Source organism: Olea europaea, chromosome 13 (assembly GCF_002742605.1).
Source record: "Olea europaea var. sylvestris chromosome 13, O_europaea_v1, whole genome shotgun sequence".
Lineage (NCBI taxonomy): Eukaryota > Viridiplantae > Streptophyta > Magnoliopsida > Lamiales > Oleaceae > Olea > Olea europaea.
In genome coordinates this window covers 29,610,350-29,630,710 of record NC_036249.1, presented here as the reverse complement: position 1 = coordinate 29,630,710, position 20,361 = coordinate 29,610,350, and the positions used below count along the sequence as shown (strand labels likewise).

The following is a 20,361-nucleotide window of genomic DNA, read 5'->3' as shown; positions in this document are numbered from 1 at the left end:
AATTGAGAAATGCGCATATAATCAATCGAGAATTCATCTAGAAGAAAATGAAATGTGGCTATTATTTTATTTAAATTTCCTTCTTTCTAGGACATACGATTAAAAAAGATATGATTTTTATGTAGATCATAACAATTAAATAATTAATGTAATCGAAAAAGAATCCACAATGTTGGGCCTTTCACAAGCCATTCACGTGAGCTCACTCACTGACAGGAATATATTAACGTAACAAGAATTAACAATAATTACGTTGACACATATAATATATTTCACTGGTTAATTTGTCCGTTAAGCTAGAACAATAAGCATATTATTATTTTAAAGAATAATAATGTTTTAACTTCTCAAGTTGCTTTCTCATTCTTCTTAGTCAAATATTTTAGAAAATTTACTATTCAAACGAACATGTGGTAGCTATTTTGTATTCAACAATATAGATTAAAACATTTTATTAAAGGTTTAGAATTATTACAATTGGTTCACTATGTCAATTGTTCTCTTTAATGTTTCTTGTTCCTATAAGGAACGTTGTGGACAAAAAATTAAAAATAAAAATAAATAAATATTGGCAGTAGTCATTAAAGCAATTACAAAAAATGGGAAAATTGTAGTGTTTGTCTCTAAAATTGGTTCTCCATATTTAATTTTGTTGCATGGTTAAAAGATTGGGAATTATTTAAGCAATTTCAGTGAAAGATAAAGTTTTAAAGACGGATAGCTCTATGTGAATATATGTGATTATGAAATTTTTCAATAAGAATGGAATTGAAATGTTTTTTGAGATTTGAAAATGCATATAAATGTGGTAATTATTTAGCTAAGGTCAATTGTAAAAAATATAAATTATCAAAGTAATGAGCCAAAATGCACCTATAATCTACTGAGAATTCATTAGAAGAAAAGGGAGCGTAGCTCGTTTTTTCTCTTCAATGTTTATTGTTCCCAGAAGGAACATCGTGGACAAAAAATTAAAAACACGGCTGTCGTCTTGGAAGCAATAAAAATAAAGGAAAACTGAAGTGTCGGACTCCAACCTTAATAAATTGTTACTATTGGGTTCTCCATAATTTCAAAAAGTTCAAGTTAGTTCTCCACATTAATTCTGTTGCATTGTTTAAAAGATTGGAAACAATTTTGTAACAAGTGATAAAGGTTGGAGATTATCTATGNCTATTTTTATCGTTAAAATACAATGAAAGCAACTAAATTTTAGTTTCCTTTCATTTCAATAATGAAAGAAATGGTTTTATCTCTAAAACCACTTAATTTGTCGTTGTATTAATTATTTTTGCCAATAAAATATCATTGAAGCATCTAAAATTTAGTTGTCTTTATTTTCAACAACAAAGGAAAACGTTGTGATAAGTTTATATAAACAATTGAAATATTAAAATAGCGAGAATTATGGTTGCAAAAAATAATATTCGTGACTCCATAACTTTCACACATTCACATCATTCTAGAAGCAAATCTTACGTACAAACAATTATAAGACGTGAAAGAAACAATTTTAAATAACATTAACTATAACTAAAATTTTCTCGTGCCTTCGATCAATTAAAATATCCCAGTATCAACTACAATCATGTGTTAATCATATCAAATATCACGACTTAAACAAAAGAATACACTCTTTTCAACCATTAGCGTTCTCAACATAAAAAACAAGCTGATGTAGAGTTAGAGACTATTGCATCAATTGAAGAAAAAAATGTAACTATTACTACGTCATCCGAAAATAAAGTCAAAAACATATTAAAAATCTCCATTTAAACTATTGGATGGAGACACATCAAGTTGAATAAGCTGAAGGAGAAAATCTTCTGGAATGCAACTTAAGAATGTCTACCCAAATTTCATTTGAGAATGAAGATATTGAACTTCATTCCATAAGTAGCATTCTCTACACAAGTACATAGTTTTCCAATCTTGTCTTCTTTGGATTTTTTTGTTAATCAACCTAGCAAAATCTCTTTCCAAAACTTGCATACATATTTCAGATTCTTTCAAAGATATAGTTTGTTCATTCGAATCTAGTTGAGAATTCTGCTCTTGTAAAAGGTCGAGCATTTGATCCTTTGGTTCCATGTAAGTTGTAATTAAAATATTTGAATTTTAAAATATATGTAATATAACAGATAAAACTAATATAATGGAACTCGGCTTCTTTAGTTGCACACCCACATTCATTGCTAAAGTGCATCTTATAGAAAAATTTGATGTCACTCGATAGCTCTTTTGTAAGTGAATCCCTCTTTTTGGAAAAATAGAATTAATATAAGAAATTCGTGAAATATAATATTGTATCATTTTTTATGATTTACAATTTCATGTGCAAGTGTAGCATAAGATTCCGATCTTTGAAGAGTAATCGATTTACAAATTACATGTTGTAAAGTAATTCATACAATTACTAATATGAGAGTAGCCCCCAGGGCATATCTCCCAGTGCCAAAGGGGAGGGCGGATAGGGCTCAGCGCGGCAGTGTGCAAAGTTCGATTCCCCGCAAGGTGGAATTGGCTTTGTTGCAAGCGGGAGTTACCATATGGGTTAACAGCCTTGACCTATCCATATGCTCTCCACCTTGACTCCTGGGAGGCACATCCTGCGATTTACGTTCTCCACGATGGCCCAGGGCAGGGTCGGTGGGGGCCCTTAAGGTTGGGGTTCAACCTTTTTTTTTTTTTTTTACTAATATGAGAGTATACATTTGAATTGGCATCATTTTCTATCACATCACCATCATTGTCATTTGTATGATCCTTTGAATCATCATCTGTTAATTGTTAAAATTACATATCCAATTTCAGGAAGTCCGCAACTTCAACCAATTAGAGGCAAAAATTTTAGTGATGAACATTGGAGCCAAACAAAAGAATTTCACTACTTGTATAGAAAAGCCTCGGTTTACAAAAATATTGTTATTTTTAGAGTATATTTTTTATCCTTCAGATAATCTGAAGATACTTACACTTGTAGATTTACGTGAATGATTTGAACCGTGTAATAGGATGATCAATAAGATCAGAATGTCAATTTGATCCCACCGACTTCTCAATGTGTCTTTAAGACAAATTTGCTCTCTTTTGTGGTGCTTAAAAGAGTTCAACAATCATCTCCTAGAATAGAACGAATTTCATCTCCTATGAAAGTTGCACAACAACCAGCAAGAGTTCTAAAGAATTCAATGAAGTGTTTTATATTTCAAAGAATAGTATGAGAATAACAGAGTGAAATAAGATTCAATACAAAGAATGTTTGTAATGAAAATGGTGTAAAATTTATAGTAACAAGGTAAGCTATTTATAGAATTATTCTTGGCAATTCGAACTCTCTACAAGCCTTTCAGAACAATAGTGACTATTAAGAGAGACAACTAAAAATGAATAGAGAACTCTGTTCAGATTGAAAGACTGTGCCTGTTAATAGTCTATTAACAGATGTCTGTTACATAAGTTAATAGACATATCCAGACGGTTACACCAAAAAAAATGCTTAAATAAACCAATGGTAGAAAATTTAAAATAACATTAAAAAAAATTACAATTTGGCCTAAAATTTTAAATAAATATTGACTTAGGATTGAACCCAATAAGATATAGGCAAGGTTCTAAAATGCGTAATGCATGATAATGCGCTTTTTAATTTAAAATATTATTTATATATTCTAAACTAATAAATAAATAAAATAATAAATTCTTTGAAATTTATACATATTTTTTCAAAAAATTTTAAAAATATATATAGGGTAATTAGCACATAATGTTTTTACTTTTCATAAAACGTCCATACCTTCCACTTTTTGACATTTTTATGTTTATTACACCTTTAATTGTGCAAAACGTTCTTTCATCCATTTTCATCCAACTTCCCTATTAAGTGAATGCATGTAATCAAATTTCCCCCCCAAAATAGAAGGGTATTATAGAGTTCAATATTTTCTCTTTTTTCATCAACTAAGACCACAAATGAAGTTCCAATTCTTCGTCAACCAAGACCATAAAATATGAATAATATTCCTATGAATAATGGTAGACAAAATATGAACAAGTCCATGTTTCGTTAACAAAGAAAAACGATGCACAAGGAAATCAATGCCATCCTGAAATAGAAGAAACTTCAATTACAATCTGATTCACCAATTAGCGACAAATTTTGTATACCTCTTGATAACCCTTAAGAAGGTTCCATCGAAGAACCTCACCATGGCTCCAAATAGGATTCCTCTTCCACACACTTTTCTTTTGCAAGATATTTTCCTTTTAAATCTTTGTCTCATAGTTGATGGCAAGAAAATCAAGTCAGGAATTGCTTCCGAAAAGCTAAAATCTCTAGATATGCCCATAAAACAAGTTCTAAAATTATTGAAACTGAAATTTGATTATAAATCTTTTGATGCCAAGAAAAAGCTCTTTGATTCACTCCACATATTCTTCATTGTCAAAGATGTGGTTCCTTTGTTTCCAAAGGTACTGGATAAGGTTTTCTATAAGAAGACGAGAAAGATTTTGATGCTTGTAGACAAACAATGGCTTATTCATATTTGTGGCTTTGGTTGACGAAGAATAGGAACTTCATTTGTGTTCTTAGTTGATGAAGAAAGAGGAAAAATGTTTGAAGACGATAATATCCTTCTATTTTGAAAATTGAGTACACAAATTCACTTAATGGAGAAGTTTGACGGAAATGGATGGAATAATGTTTTGGGCAACCAAAAGTGTAAATGACCGTGAAAATGCCAAAAAAATAGAAGATATGGATGTTTTATACAATAATAGTGAAAGATAAGGACGTTATGTGCTATATATATTTGCTCAAAATCATATTACTACAATTATTTGAAGTTTATACATATTCTTCAAATTTTCAACAAAAAACATATTGCTCAAAATCATAAATACTATAATTACCTAGTGATCAATTCCTACAGGTAGAATAAAATGAATTCTCTCTAAGCTTGGCTGAAAGAAGGACCATCACCTTTATCTGGCGTTAGTTTTCCCTGATAAGGGAAAGAAATTTTAGTTAATGGAAATAAAATATTGAAACATTAATTAGATATATACATGTGTTCTATAACAAAATGAGCATTGAAGCACTTAACATGTCTATTATTGTCCACATCGACAGAAGTTCTACTCTCTACTAGCTCCAAAGGAGCATCAATCCAGTCCTACAAAATAACATTTAAGTACTTTGTCACTCGTTAGGTTACAGACAATAATAACATTGAAGTAAATATACCAATTAACATCGAAGTAAGTTCTCACCGAGGAAGGAGCATCTGGCCTGGTGTGATATCTTTTGTTGTGATACTGTAGTCCACATAATGAGCATGTCATTGAAACCCTTCCCTTTCTCCTAACAGAAGATCTTTCCTGCGAGTGTTCTATAACATCTTCCTCCACTTGCCTCCTCCGTTTATGTTGCTTTCTTCCCCGTTGTGGAACACTCCATGAAAAGGGTATAATGGGGAGTGCGTCCGACTGGGACCACAATTTTTGCCCATTGATTGGATTTATAATGTGATCATAGCACATAAAATATGTGTCCACTATATAGCAATTGTCCACGCAGTCCTTAGGTTGATTTCGGCACTTTCATATAACGACAATAGCTTGACTGCATGGAATCCCCGTCAAGTCCCACCTTCGACATGCACACGTCTACTCTTCCAAATTAGCCACATATGTCCCTCCTGAAAAGTGTAATGTGCACTCAGCAGACATATCAATCATCTTCGCTAGTCTTTTTTTAATCCTTGGACACAATCAACCTCCAAACCTCTGCATAGTAGAATGATGCTTCTCAATCATTTTCATAAATCTTAACTGTATATCCTTGAGCATCGTTAAGATAAACTTCTCTCTATTGTCAATCAACATCTTATTGAAAACTTCTCATAAGTTATTCAACAGGATATCACTTCGGGAATGCATCCTAAAATGAGATTTACTCCATTCACCCGGATGTCTCTCTAACAGCCATTTATAGGCTTCTTCATTAAGCTGACAAATCGGTGCATCTACTGTCTGTAGTTAGCTACCATAGTTGACTTAGCGGCTGCCAAAGAAAATCCTTCAGAGTCCTTCCCTTGAACCCCGCACTAAAAAATTTCATATACATATGCCTTACACAAAACCTATGCTCAATGGTCGGAAATAACTCATCAATGATAGTACTTAAGCCCTTTTGTCTATCTGTCATCACAGTCCTACCATTTCCCATCTCAATATCCTCATCTAGATATCTCATGAACCATCTCTATGCAATCGTGTTCTCTTTCTGGACGACAGCATAAGCAACGAGATATATGCAATTGTTCGCATCTAGGCCAATTGCCGTGAACAATATACCCCCCAAACACCACGAAGGTGATACCCATCCACTCCAATGATCTTTCTACACCCCTGTTTGAACCCCGATTTGCAAGCACTAAAACAAATATAGAGACCCTGAAACACTTGACCATTAAGTGCTATAATCACTATTAAGCCCAGATTAGACCTCAATACCTCTACTGCGTACGACCTCAGTCCGACAAACTGTTCTTCGATTGTCCCATTTATCAACTGCTTTGCATACCTCCTCGCTTTCCAAGCGACATTTCTAGTAATATTTATTTTCAAGTACTCTTTCATGGCAGCCTGCATACTTTTCGTTTTCCACTCCGAATCTGCCTTAAACTGCTAGAAATACCGATGGACTATGAACATGTAGGTGTAGTGACGATTATATTGGTCCCGACTGCATGTGTGTTCAGGTATATATGATTTCACTTGCACCGTATCTAAATTATTCATCTTCAAAGCCCATATTCTCCATTTGCACTCTACTTTACACATGCCTTGAACTCTTTTGTTGTCATTTGCCTTACACTTGACATTGTATCCATTTATTGTACCATAAGTCTGAATAGCCTTCTGAAATTCTTGAACAGAACTAAATAATTGCCCAATCTGAAAGTGTAGATCTCGCATATCCATTTCTGAAGCGAACTTTGGAAAGCGATACCCAACCTCATCATCAGATGAGACCCCCGACAACAGTTCTTCAGATGAAGGACATTCCAAATAATCAGCCTCGTAGTCTTCATCTTCTATCGTTACTGCATAATCATCTCTATCTTTTTTGGTTGTACCCCAATCACAACCCAACTCAAATTCCTTCCGTTGCTTTCTTGTTGAATTCTAGATTGTCTTCGCCAAATGATACATCATTATCGGAGTCATTGAAGTCGGAGTCATCCTCCGCATATGTTAAACAAGCTTTCAATTAATAACCAGAAATGTAATAATTAAGAATTGAACCTATCTTCAATTCATCGCACAATGGAGCATAATAATGTTATTAATTATAATTATAAAACAATACATTGTTTAGAAACAATACCTAAACCAAATTCGAGAAATTTGATATGATTACACTGTCTTCAATAAATCGAGAAATACTAGAAAAACACACTTTCCATTTCATGCCTACTCCCGGGGTCGGTTTGCAATCCGAAGCTACGTGTATAAATCAAGGACCATCAATTGCAAGGCCTCTACCTGAGGGTAATGAAGGTGCACAATTTCGTCCTAAAGTGTTGGTGACTGAGCAAATTGAACTGCAAGATAAGGAGGACAAACAAACACAAACGAGTACTTCAAGTTGTAAAGGACCTAGGGTTGATCGAGGTAGATATAGACAGAGGCCTTGAAGGAAAATCAGCATGCAGGCTCCGACTTTTTTTGTTATTTGGTGTTTTTGTTTTTGATGATTTAGTTAGCACATATATGTAGCTAAATGTAAGATGGAAAGTGCCTAAGATTACATCTAACTAAATCAACATGCAGGTACTGTTCTTTGTTTGTGAGGTGTAAAATCATTTTCATTTGGCTCTCTTATTTCAACTCGAGAATTTGTATTATTTTTGTAGATGGTAAGATATTATTATCAATCGTCTCATCATCACAACAATCAATAATTCAAGATTGTGCATTACTAGCATCATTTGGTAGTAAAATTAGATGAAGGCCGAAAAAGAAGGAAATTCGGGCTCGATGTAGATAGTTTGCAACTCTATGAAAAATTTATTTTAATTTTTTAAATGTCAAAACCCTATAGATTGCTGTATATAATTCATAAGATTGGATGACTTGGGCTAATTTAATGTTTATTAGGCTCTAATTAATTTTTAAGTTATAAAAATGGATTGAACTTTGTTAAGCTAATTTTGAGAAAATTCTTAACACAAATGCATACGTATTTTTGGTGTTTTAAGTGTGCATATGCATTAAAGGAAATGAGATGATCGCCTCGCTTGCATATGTGGGCGCATATGCTTGGTATATGCGCACATTTTAAAACAATGAGTATAGAGTAAAAGTTTAACGTTTTCAAGCCATTCAAATGTTTTCAAAGTTACAGGTATCTATGGCCACCTCGATACCAGTAAACATATGGAAACCTGGAATCTATTGCGAAATATGAAGAGAGACCCTTTAGAATCTTGGCTTGTTTTTGGCGATTTCAATGAAATTTTATATAATGAGGAAAAATGGGGAAGCCGGGATAGACCTCGACAACAACTAGAAAGTTTCCAGCAAATGCTCTTTGATTGTGAACTAAAAGATCTTGGCTTTAAGGGACCCCGCTATACTTGGTACAATAGAAGACAAGACTCTACACAGATTTTTGAGAGGCTTGACCGTTTCACTGCCAATGCCTCATTGTATCAATTGTTCCCGGAAGCTACGATTACCTATGGCTCCACTGCATATTCTGATCACCTGCCCCTCTGGATCCAGCTTCATGGTACTCACCAAACTCTTAAAACACCTAAACCATTTTGATTCGAGTCAATGTGGATTAGCGAAAAGGCATGCACTGATATTGTACTGAATAAATGGTCCGACACTTACCCTCACGACCTAAATAATATTATGCGAAATATTAGACTTTGCAGCAATCAGCTCCAGTCTTGGAATATATCTAAATTCGGCAAAGTGCAAGTGAAACGCAGCAACGCCAAAACAAAGCTTGAGCAGATTCAAAACCAGGATCCTACAACTATAAACTCAAATGATCGTCAGCAGGCCACTGAGGAAGTACAAACTTTGATGGATAAAGAAGAACTTATGTGGAAACAAAGATCTAGAGCTACTTAGCTTAAAGAGGGTGACCAGAACACTCGATTTTTCCATGCAAAAGCTTCCCAAAGAAGAAGGAAAAATACAATTAATAAACTCTTGAATGACCAGGGGAATTGGCAAGAGGGAGAGGCGTGCAACCACATGATAATAAACTATTTTTCTGATCTATTCACCTCCACAGGCTCAAGGAATCAAGCAGCCATTTTGGAGAACATAAATTGCAAAGTAATCCATAGAATAAATGAGGAACTGATTCAACCTTTTACAGCAAACGAAGTCTTCCAAGCCTTGAAGGAGATGCATCCTAGTAACGCCCCAGGTCCTAATGGTATGTCTCCTAACTTTTATCAAAAGTTTTGGCCTCAGATTGGTTCCTCTATCACAAATGTTGTATTACATGCTTTAAATACCAATGAGTTTCCCCAAAATATAAACCACACTTTTATTACACTTGTCCCTAAGATAAAAAATCCTCAGAAAGTAAAGGATTTTAGACCAATTAGTCTTTGTAATGTCTTGTACAAATTGGTTTCAAAAGTTGTGGCTAATAGGATAAAAAAAGTACTACTTGTGGTGATTTCAAAAACACAGTCAGCATTGATTAAAGAGCATCTCATTACAGACAATGCAATTGTGGCTTATAAAGTACTCCATTTCCTACGAAGAGAGAAGAAGGGCAAGAATGGTTACACGTCTCTGAAGATTGACATGAGTAAAGCATATGACATAGTTGAATGTTCTTTTCCTGAGTCCGTTATGTATAAATTGGGCTTCCGTGGAAAAATTATCAAACTGGTGATGACATGTGTTACTACTCCTTCTTTCTTGAAACTCATCAATAATGCTCCCATGTTTCACGGGATGACTTTCTTCTTGGTACAGAAAGGGACACCGTGCGGCAATAGTTTGCTCCGCTAGACTACCTTTTGCCTTTTTTCGATCGCGTCGGGATGAAAGAAAATTTGGTTATAATTTTGCAGAAACCTTACAATAGAGAATTTAAATACATTGAAAGTAAATTGAACATTTATTGATGAAAACTGAACATTAGAATTGACGAAAGCAGAAAATTACAATTGCTGGTGAAGGGGGCGGACACCAGTGAGCTTGAAAGATTTTTTAATGACTAATACCCCCTATAATAGCATTCTGAACAAAAACCTAAATGACAGGAGTAGACGTTTAAAAGACGAGGAATCATACTAAACCTTTACTAATATCAGAGCTATTTTACAACTGAAATAACTATTACAAAGAAAAGAAAATTACAACTCAAACTTGAAATAATATTTACAATGTGCGGTCGAAGTTGGGCAAACTGCGGCTGCGATAGTGTTGAGAGGCTAAGTAAAACTGCGGTCCTTGACATTCTCTCCCATTTGTTTCGACGACGTCCTCGGTGCCATCAATGCATGATATGCTTCAATTAATGGTCTGAAGGCTCCGAGATCTTTTTCTCTTTCCCAAGTATTCTCCTCGCTGCTGCATCCAATCCATTTGACCAAGTACTCCTGATGATCTTTTCTAGAAGCCCGAGTGATTCGATGGTCAAGAATAGCTTCAGCAACTTTCTTTCCAGCTTTCTTCAGTTCAAACATAGGTCTCTTTGGCTCATTTCTAGATGCGTCCTCCTTATCCACAAAGTATGGGTTCAACAGACTAACATGAAGGACCTTGTGGATTTTACACCATGAAGGGAGTTCAACTCTGTATGCAACTCTTCCAATCGTCTTCACAATGGGTAATGGTCCAATGTATTTTGGCGTCAATCTTGAGTCCTTGCCTCTTGTTGGTTTGTAAACATTTTTATCGGGAAGTTCAACCATTACCAAATCTCCAACATTGAATTTAATGAAACGACGCTTTAGATCTACAGCCTTTTTATACCCTTTTTGAGCTTTCTCAAGATACCTCCGAGCAATTTCAATATTTCATTTTCACTCTTGAGAAAAGTTCTTTGCTTTAGGGGACTTGGTACTTCGTTCGATATCCACTATATGAGGGAGTAGCAGTTGCTGGCCAGTAACAATCTCAAAAGGACTCTTATTGGTGGAAGAGCTCTTTTAGGCATTGAAGCAAATTTGAGCTGCATCCCAAAGTTTTACCCAATTTTTCTGCGAAGTAGAGATAAAGTGCCGAAGATATTCTTCTAGCATAGACTTGAAACACTCTTTCTGTCCATCAAATTGTGGGTGAAAACTAGAGCTCATGCTCAAAGTTGAACCAAGAAGTTTGAACAACTCAGTCCAAAATATGCCAGTGAAACTAGGATCTCGATCACTGACGATGTCCTTAGGCAGTCCCCAGTATTTGACAATATGTTTGAAGAAGAGTTGAGCTGTCTCTTCCACGGATACATACTTAGGCGCTGCAATGAAAGTTGCATATTTTGATAGATGGTCCACCACGACGATGATAGTGCCAAAATCCTTGTAGTCCATCGATACACTTTCGAATGGTCGGGTTGGGATGGAAAAGGGCTCCAACTGGCCCGCCTTTTTCTGATGATCTGCCTTATCTTGCTGACAAATAAGATAGGTTTTTACATAGGTTGTAATGTCATCCCGCATTTGAGGCCAATAGTATGCACGTTGCAGTAGTGCACAAGTACGTTCCTCTCTGGGATGCCCTGCCCAAATCGTGTCATGGCATTCTGTAATTAGTGATTTCCTTAAATCCCATCCTTAGGAATATATAGGCGATCTTCCTTTATCTTCACTAGTTCTCCATCGAGTCAGAACTGTCGAGTTTTACCCTGCTTGATGAGGTAAGCCAAATATTGAGTAGCCGGGTCCTTCTCCATAAGTGCCCGAATTTGTTCTCTAGTGTTTGTGGAGACGACGCTTCCTGAAAGAGCAGCTACGGAGCAAATGGCAGCCAAATCGGCCCGTCAACTAAGAGCATCAGCAACATGATTACTAGATGCTGGACAATACTCTAACATAAAATTGAACTCTGAAAGAAACTCCTGCCAACGAGCCTGCTTGCTTGATAGTTTTAGTTGAGACATGAAGTGACTAACTGCAGTATTATCTGTCTTCACAATAAATGGAGACCCAAGCAAATAGTGACGCCATCCTCTGAGATAATGGACTACTGCCAATAATTCATTTTCATGTGCTGAGTAACGACGTTCTGTTTGGTTTAACTTTCGGCTCTCATATGCTACCGAATGTCCTTCTTGCATTTAGACTCCACCAAGTGCAAAATCTGAAGCATCTGTATGAATTTCAAATGGTTTAGTCATATTCAGTGAGGCTAAAACTGGGTTCATTCGCATGGACTTCTTCAACCTTTCAAAAGTAGTTTGGCATTAGGTTGACCGATCCCAATCCTTATCCTTCTTTATCAATTTGGTAAGTGGCAGTGCAATTCCTGAGTAGCTCTTCACAAATCTTCGATAGTAATTGCATAACCCAAGAAATGAATGTACACCATGTACAATTTTTGGTGGTTACCAATCTTTGATGGCTATAACTTTCTTCAAATCCAAGCGAATTTTACCTTGTTCAATGATATGACCCAAGAAACCAATAGATGTCTGAGCAAACGAGCATTTAGACGGCTTGGCATAGAGTCCATTCTCCCATAGCCGATTAAAAAATTGCCTCATATGTTGGACATGTTCCTCCAATGTCTCGCTGTAAATTCCTATGTCATCCAAGTACACCACGACAAAATCATCTACGAACCCGTGAAGTACCTGATTCATCATAATACAAAATGTTGCTGGAGCGTTTGTCAAACCAAAAGGCATCACTTTAAATTCAAAGGCTCCATATCTGGTTACCACCATAGTCTTTGCTTGTTTCCCTCCTTAATCCGAACTTGCCAGTATCTGGACCTAAGATCAATTTTTTGTATAATACTTCGCCCGACTCAGTCGATCAAAGTAATCCGCAACTAGTGGGATATGATAGCTATTCTTTACAGTAATCTTGTTCAAAGCTCGATAGTTATTCACAAAATGTTTCTTTCAATTTTAAAACCCACCGCAAGTGTACGGTTCGTTAACAAGTAGTAAAATGGACTATGACTCCAAGTATCGTTCCCACGAGGATTGAATTAGCTCTAATTAGACTAATGTGACCTTAACCGAATCTAATTGAATGAAAATTTGATTTAAATGTGAAAATCCCTAATTGTGGGAGAAATCCCCAATTTGAAACCCTAATTTTTAAAGAAAACCCTATTTCGAAATTGAAAACCCTAATTTCGAAATTTCACTAATTTAATGACTCAAAAACTCAATTAAAATGTAAATACGCAATTTTTGGAAGTTAATGTATAGAAATAAATTGAAATGCAATCATTAGNTTCGAGCCTTCGCTTCTTCCATCTTTGCCTCTTTCAATGGGACATCATCCTTTTCAGCAACCCATGCGACAGTGTGTTGAATCAATGTAAAAATGTCCCAACTACATCTTCAACCTCTTCAGAGTCGGTCTCACTATGACAATTAGCTTGCAAGGCCTCTTGCTTTGAACTTGACCTGCCACTTACTAGCTGACAATATACATTCACCATCCGCTTCTGAGGACACTCTGACACCTGATGAGGTCCTTCGCATAAAAGGCACTTCAATTTAGGAGTGGCATCAGTTTGGCCTTCCATTGCTTTTCCTTTGTTCTAGTTGTTACTGTTGCTGCCGTTAAAATTTTCTTGACGACTATTATGATAGTTTCCCCAAAAGCCACGAGTGCTTTGATAAGCTCCTTCTTTATTCTGGGAGTAACACTCTCCCCCATTTGGGTTCGAGTTGTGTCTGTTGGGTCTATTACCACCTCCAATTTCTTGATTACTCCCCGAAGGTTGATCTTTTCTAGATTTTGTTTGGTAGTCGCTCAAGCATTCGACGGCTCCCATGGTCGTGCTGAAATCAGTAACTTTCTATCTTTGAAGTTTCGTGCGTGTCCACAGTTTCATCCCTTCCATAAAGGTGAAGAGCTTATCCTTTTTCGACATATCTCGAATATTCAGCATATGCCATGAAAACGATTTCATATACTCCCTGATAAAGCTTGTGTGTTTCAGGTCTCGAAGTGCCCGTCGAGCCTGATACTCGACATTTTTTGGAAAAAATTACGATCTGATCACTTCCTTGAGGAGATCCCAAGAATCTATTCGAACTCTGTTGGCTTGTATGTCAGCATATTTGGTTTGCCACCATAGTTTTACATCTCTACCCAAATACATGGTAGCTGTGGTTACCTTTCTAGCTTCGTCTTCGATCGAAGCTGTGAGAAAGTACTGTTCCATGTCAAACAAGAAGTTTTTGACTTCTTTAGCATCACGTGCCCCTCCGTAGGTACACGTTTCAGGAATTCTGAGTCTAGGAGCATATTAAGGTACGGGAGCTTTTCCATTGCCCGTCGCACGTTGTAATACCTGCAATTGAGCTCTCAATAATTTCATTTCATCCTGCAAATCAAGAATGATTGCAGTAGCTTCAGTTATTACTGCGCATCTCGACTTTTTCCTCGAGACCGTCCAAGGCATAGCACAACTTAGTAGTTGTCTCATCAAGCGCATCCACGCGCTGTTTAGTAGTACTTTTCTTTTGAGGCTCTTCCACTTCAATAGTGTGGGATGTAATTGGATCCATAGCTTTCTTATCGAGGGTCGTGAGCCGCAGCTCTGATACCAACTTTCATGGGGTGCCTTTCTTCTTGGCACAGAAAGGGACATCGTGCGGCAGTAGTCTGCTCCACTAGACTACCTTTGCCTTTGTTCAGTCGCGTTGGGACGAAAGAAAATTTGATTACAATTTTGTAGAAAGCTTACAATAGAGAATTTGAATACATTGAAAGTAAATTGAACATTAATTGATGAAAACTGAACATTATAATTGACGAAAGCAGAAAATCACAATTGCTGGTGAAGGGGGCAGACACCAGTGAGCTTGAAAGATTTTTAGATGACTAATACCCCATATAATAGCATTCTGAACAAAAACCTAAGTGATAGGAGTAGACGTTTAAAAAATGAGGAATCATGCTAAACGTTTACTAATATCAGAGTTATTTTACAACTGAAATAACTATTACAATGAAAAGAAAATTACAACTCAAACTTGAAGTAATATTTACAATGTGCGGTCGAAATTGGACAAACTGCGGTTGCGATAGTGTCAAGGAACTAAGTAAAGCTACGGTCCTTGACACCATAGGTCGCATTATCCCCTCAAGGGGGTCCAATATCGTCCTATCTATTCCTCTTATGTACCGAAAGTTGATTAATCTATTGAATACAGCGAAAAGAAATAAATTAGTAAATGGTATTCAAGTGTGTAGAAGAGCTGCAAGCTTGAATCATATTCTCTTTCCAAACGACAGCCTGATTTTCTGTTAAGCAAATGTGGAAACTACTACTCGACTACAAGCTCTCCTTAGTAGCTATGAAGATGCATTGGGTCAATAGTTGAATAGAGATAAAACCTCTATGGTCTTTAGTGCAAATGTAAAGCCAAACAAGAAGCAAGAAATTATGGCTCTTTGGAATGCTTCTGAAATACAGAAATATTAAATGTATCTGGGATTACCACATATGATCGGTAGATCCAGAAATCGAGCTTTCTCTGAAATAAAACACAAGGTTTGGTTGAAATTACAAAGTTAGAAGAGTGGTATGTTCTCCCAAGGGGGAAGAGAAATCCTCCTCAAATCAGTGGCTTTAGCAATCCCCTCCTATGCTATGAGTTGCTTGAAACTTTCCTCCACATTATGCACTGAAATTGAAAGGATGATGAGTAGATTTTGGTGGGACCAAAGAAAGGAGGAACGAAAAATTCATTGGCAATCCTGGAATACCATGTGTACATTGAAATCCATGGGGGGTATGGGCTTCAAGGAGCTGGGAATCTTCAACATACCTATGCTTAGAAAATAGGCTTGGAGGCTATTACAGCACATAGACAGTTTAGGTCACAAAATATTCTAAGCTCGTTACTTCCCTAAAGTTAACATTCTTAAAGCATCTATTAGAAGTAACCCCTCTTATGCTTGGTGTGGAATCTGGAAGGCTAAAAATCTACTGATACAAGGGAGAAGATGGGTTGTTGGTGATGGTCACACTATACACATTCTAAATGATAACTGGATCCCGGGAGTGAAAAATCTAAGCAGGGACTTGGTAAATGATTTACAACATCACAATCAACAACTTGAAAGTCCAGTGGCTTCATTGATTGATCTGAACTTGAAGTGGTGGAACCTGACTAAACTTAGGGCTCTATTCAATCCAAAAATTGTGGAGGCAATACTGAAATTACATCCAAGCCCTTTGGGAGAAAAAGATTTCTGGTTATGGGAACATGAAAAAATCGGACTTTATTTTGTTAGTAGTGCATATAGATTCTTCAAGAATTGTCTAACTCCAGACCGTGGAAACTCTTCAAATACAACTAAGAAAAAAAAATGGGATACTATATGGCGTCTATAGATACCCCAAAAAGTAATAATTTTTGCTTGGAGAGCTTGTAAAGAAAGCTTGCCCTCGAAACAAAATCTGATTTGAAGAGGAATCCCTATTGCCACTCAATGTTGTTTTTGCGACTACCAGGTAGAAGACCTAGGCCATGTTCTGCTCAATTGCCCTTCTACTTGCCATCTCCTAACCAGACAGTTCCCAGCACTACAGAATAAGGATCACCTGGGAGATTTCATGCAAGTAGCTATGGATATAATGGCAAAAGACTCAAAGGATGCTCAATCGAAATTTTTACTCATCACTTGGGGTTTTTGGTATCACCGAAACAAAATGTTCCATGACCAGCTAAACCTTCCACCACAACAAGTAATTGCTACCACCTTAGCCAAAAAATCCAATTCTGAATTAGGTCCACCCCTCAACAGTATTCCTGGATCCCTTCTCCACAAATATAGGTGGTCCGCACCACCCAAGAAAGCATTGAAACTCAATATTTATGGTGCACTATTCTTNTTGACCTTCCTTCTTCAATTGCTGTCATCGTCGTGCATTTTCTAATTTCTGTTGGTGCTTCAGTCTTGCTCGGTCTTGGGCCTCTAGTATGGATTGCTTGATGAAGGGGCTTGGCTTTTTCGGTGCTTCCCCAGGTTGAATTTGTATGCCTGCTGCTCGACATATTCCACTTATCAGACTAGGAAAAATCAGAGAGTAGTGCCTATCACCCCAAGTGCCTGTACCCTGGATTTGGTTGTAGATGTGTGTGGCTAGATCAATCTTGTTTCCTCTAACCAAATGGTATATGAATCCGGCCTTTGGATTTGTAAATGTTATTCTGTGGGATATAGGCTCGATGTTGTGGCACATGAATAACCATAAAATTGCTATGGATGGCGTGAGATCTATCTGATACCAATCTGCTGTAGGTAGAGGCCAAGCGTTTTCACGTCCCAACAAAATTTTAGCAACCTCATTCCAGTTGAAGTCTTCTGGGATAGGGACGACATTATTCCAGGATAAATGATAGTAGTCATGAATTACCTCTGGTGAGAACATAATCCACTTGCCCCTAACCTATGTCTGATGTAAGTGTTCCGATCCGGGAGTATCGATTTCTGTGTTGAAATTTGCATAAAACTCCTTTGCTAGATTCTCATACACCGGATGAGGTCTTTCTATCACCTTTTCCCAGCCACAGTTGTGAATTAGATATGCTATTTCGAAGTTGGGAAAATCTTCCAGCTTAACTGGCCTCTCGGGAATGATTGCCCAATCACGCACAACATTGGCGTATCGGCTTGCTGTATCTGATGAAAGGAATCTTCTAACATCTCCTTCGGATTCTCTTGTTCGGGCTGTTCCAGATGAGGAGCCGACTTTCTCTTTTCCCTTTGAAGTTCTTTTAGGAGGCATCCTGCAAAAGGAAGTACACAATATCAATCACTTGGTGTAGGAATAACAGGCATTAATAATCTTTGAATTCATAATCCCCCAAACTTTCTTCAACATGCACATGTACGTGTGCTTATGCAATTTTTCAAAACATGAATCACCAATATAACTCTAGCATTGCATAAGTATGGAAAACTCAAAATTATGGCTCGAACATGCATTTTTAGAAAATTTGACCCATGACCAAGTGACCAACTTCGGCCCCGGGCATCACCGAGAAATATCAAAATTTTCCTGGGCAAGTTTTGGACATTGAAAGTACTCAATGACATCTAGCATATATCCAAATTTCACCTTAATCGGAGGTCGTTTGCATAAGAAAACATAGGGACGAAGGTAGTGACGTGAGTGAATATGATTAGCCATGAAGTGCCTTTGTGAATTCAAATGTTGAGGTAGCGTTTTTTCAAATGAAATTTCACATGATTGTTCGGCCAATAAGCTACACAATAACGATGTAAACTATCGCATAAGTGAAAAGTCCAAGAATTCAAAACATTCGTCAATGTGGCATTTCGTCGAACATGTGGTGTGCAATGTGAATTTCTTCCTATTTCTTCTAAAACACTACCATGAAGTTTTCCCCAATTCTCAACCTCATATCAATCTACCTTATACCTTCTAACTAATTCCAACACATTGAATGAAAAATGTGAAAAAGAAGCTCGAAATTATGGGATTAGAGGAACATACCTTGCTTGGCCAAATACTTGTTAATTTAGATGTGGCACCTCAATGTAGAATCCAATCCAATTTAATGAAGAGTGTGTGAAATGGGTGTAAGTGTGTGGTATGCAAATGTGAAGTGTGAAAACGAGTGCAAGTGAAGAGGATGGGTGCTCGTGTGGAAGTGATTTCGTGTGTGAGTGAAAGGGGAGGGAGTGTTGAATGAGGGGGGGAATGGGCGTGGTCACTAGTTAAAACCCGTGACCATAGGTCGCATAGTGCTGCACTATGCGGTCGCATAGTGCAACTAATTTTCCCCTTTGCTCTTTCGGTTACAGTCTATGCGACCACATAGACCGTTGGTCTATGCGGCCGCATAGACCAAAATAGGTTTATGAATTTTTTTTTTTTTTTAAATATGACTTAAAATTTAAACTCCCCCAAAATCGGTTTTTCACTTAAAAATTTGACTCGCCTCGCTATATTCCTGGAAAAATTGAAATATTTGACTCGAAAAGAGGAATATGCTTATCGAAAACTTGGCACCAAAATCGATTTTTCATAAATGTTGTCCCGCATTCTGAAAACTTAACCAAAACGAACATCTTCGCACATCGGAATGCGTGACACACGCTCGAACACCCAAACACTTCATTTAGCACCCATTCATGCAACATTAAACGTGTAGTGCCTAGGCTATCATGCAAAATATGATCGATGACCTACGAAATAAACTAAACTTAAACAAATTCCTAAACTAATGCAATGCAATAAAATAAATTTAAGGATACAGTGGGTTGCCTCCCACTCAGCGCTAGGTTATAGTCGATAGCTCGACTTTATCATATTGTGTCATTCTGGCGATCTAAGATGGATGGTAGACTTGTCCTTTAAAAAATCACCGCCCCAATAGTGCTTCAAACGCTGTCCATTAACTTTGAATGTCCCCTTGCTGTCGTGAGTGATCTCAACCGCTCCATGTGGAAACGCTTGTGCAATGGTATATGGATGACCAGACCATCTCGATCTCAATTTTTCTGGAAACAGCTTAAGCCTGGAGTTGTAGAGTAGCACTTTTTGCCCCACCTAGAAATCACGCCTCTGAATATGCATGTCATGCCATTTCTTGGTGCGCTCTTTGTAGATCTTTGAGTTCTCATAGGCTTCCATTCTGAGCTCATCCAGTTCATTCAGTTGTAACAGCCGTTTTTCACCCGCAGCCTCCAAATCCAAGTTCAATTTCTTCATTGCCCAGTAAGCATGATGTTCGATCTCAAGAGGTAGATGGCATGCCTTCTCGAAAACCAGTCAATATGGAGACATTCCTATAGGAGTCTTGAATGCAGTCCTGTAGGCCCACAAGGCATCATCCAGTTTCTTTGACCAATCCTTTCATGATGAGTTAACTGTGACTTCGAGTATTCGCTTCAATTGCCTATTGGATACTTCGACATGTCCGCTGGTTTGGGGATGGTATGCGGTGGCTATACGGTGCTTAAACGCCATATTTCACTAACAACTGCTCGAACTGACGATTACAAAAATGTGTGCCCCCGTCACTGATTATGGCTCTTGGTGTTCCAAACCGGGTAAAAATGTTCTTCTTTAAAAACTCAATCACCACTTTCCCATCATTAGTAGGTAGTGCAACAGCCTCGACCCACTTCGATACATAAT

General features: G+C 37.1%; 1 protein-coding gene across 1 annotated transcript; it reads left to right on the top strand.

The window, feature by feature from the left end:
- The first annotated feature begins 15,768 nt into the window (after positions 1 to 15,768).
- Positions 15,769 to 16,581, top strand: LOC111408641. The gene is made up of 2 exons (XM_023038381.1): positions 15,769 to 15,976; positions 16,082 to 16,581. Exons 1-2 carry the CDS (start codon positions 15,769 to 15,771, stop codon positions 16,579 to 16,581), a joined length of 708 nt encoding a protein of 235 aa, XP_022894149.1.
- The last annotated feature ends 3,780 nt before the right edge of the window (positions 16,582 to 20,361 follow it).

Coding starts and splice junctions, on each gene's coding strand:
- LOC111408641 (XM_023038381.1), top strand. CDS start 15,769: ATGTTCTCCCAAGGGGGAAGAGAAATCCTCCTCAAATCAGTGGCTTTA. Junction 15,977..16,081: donor TACATTGAAATCCATGGGGG/GTATGGGCTTCA, acceptor AAATATTCTAAG/CTCGTTACTTCCCTAAAGTT.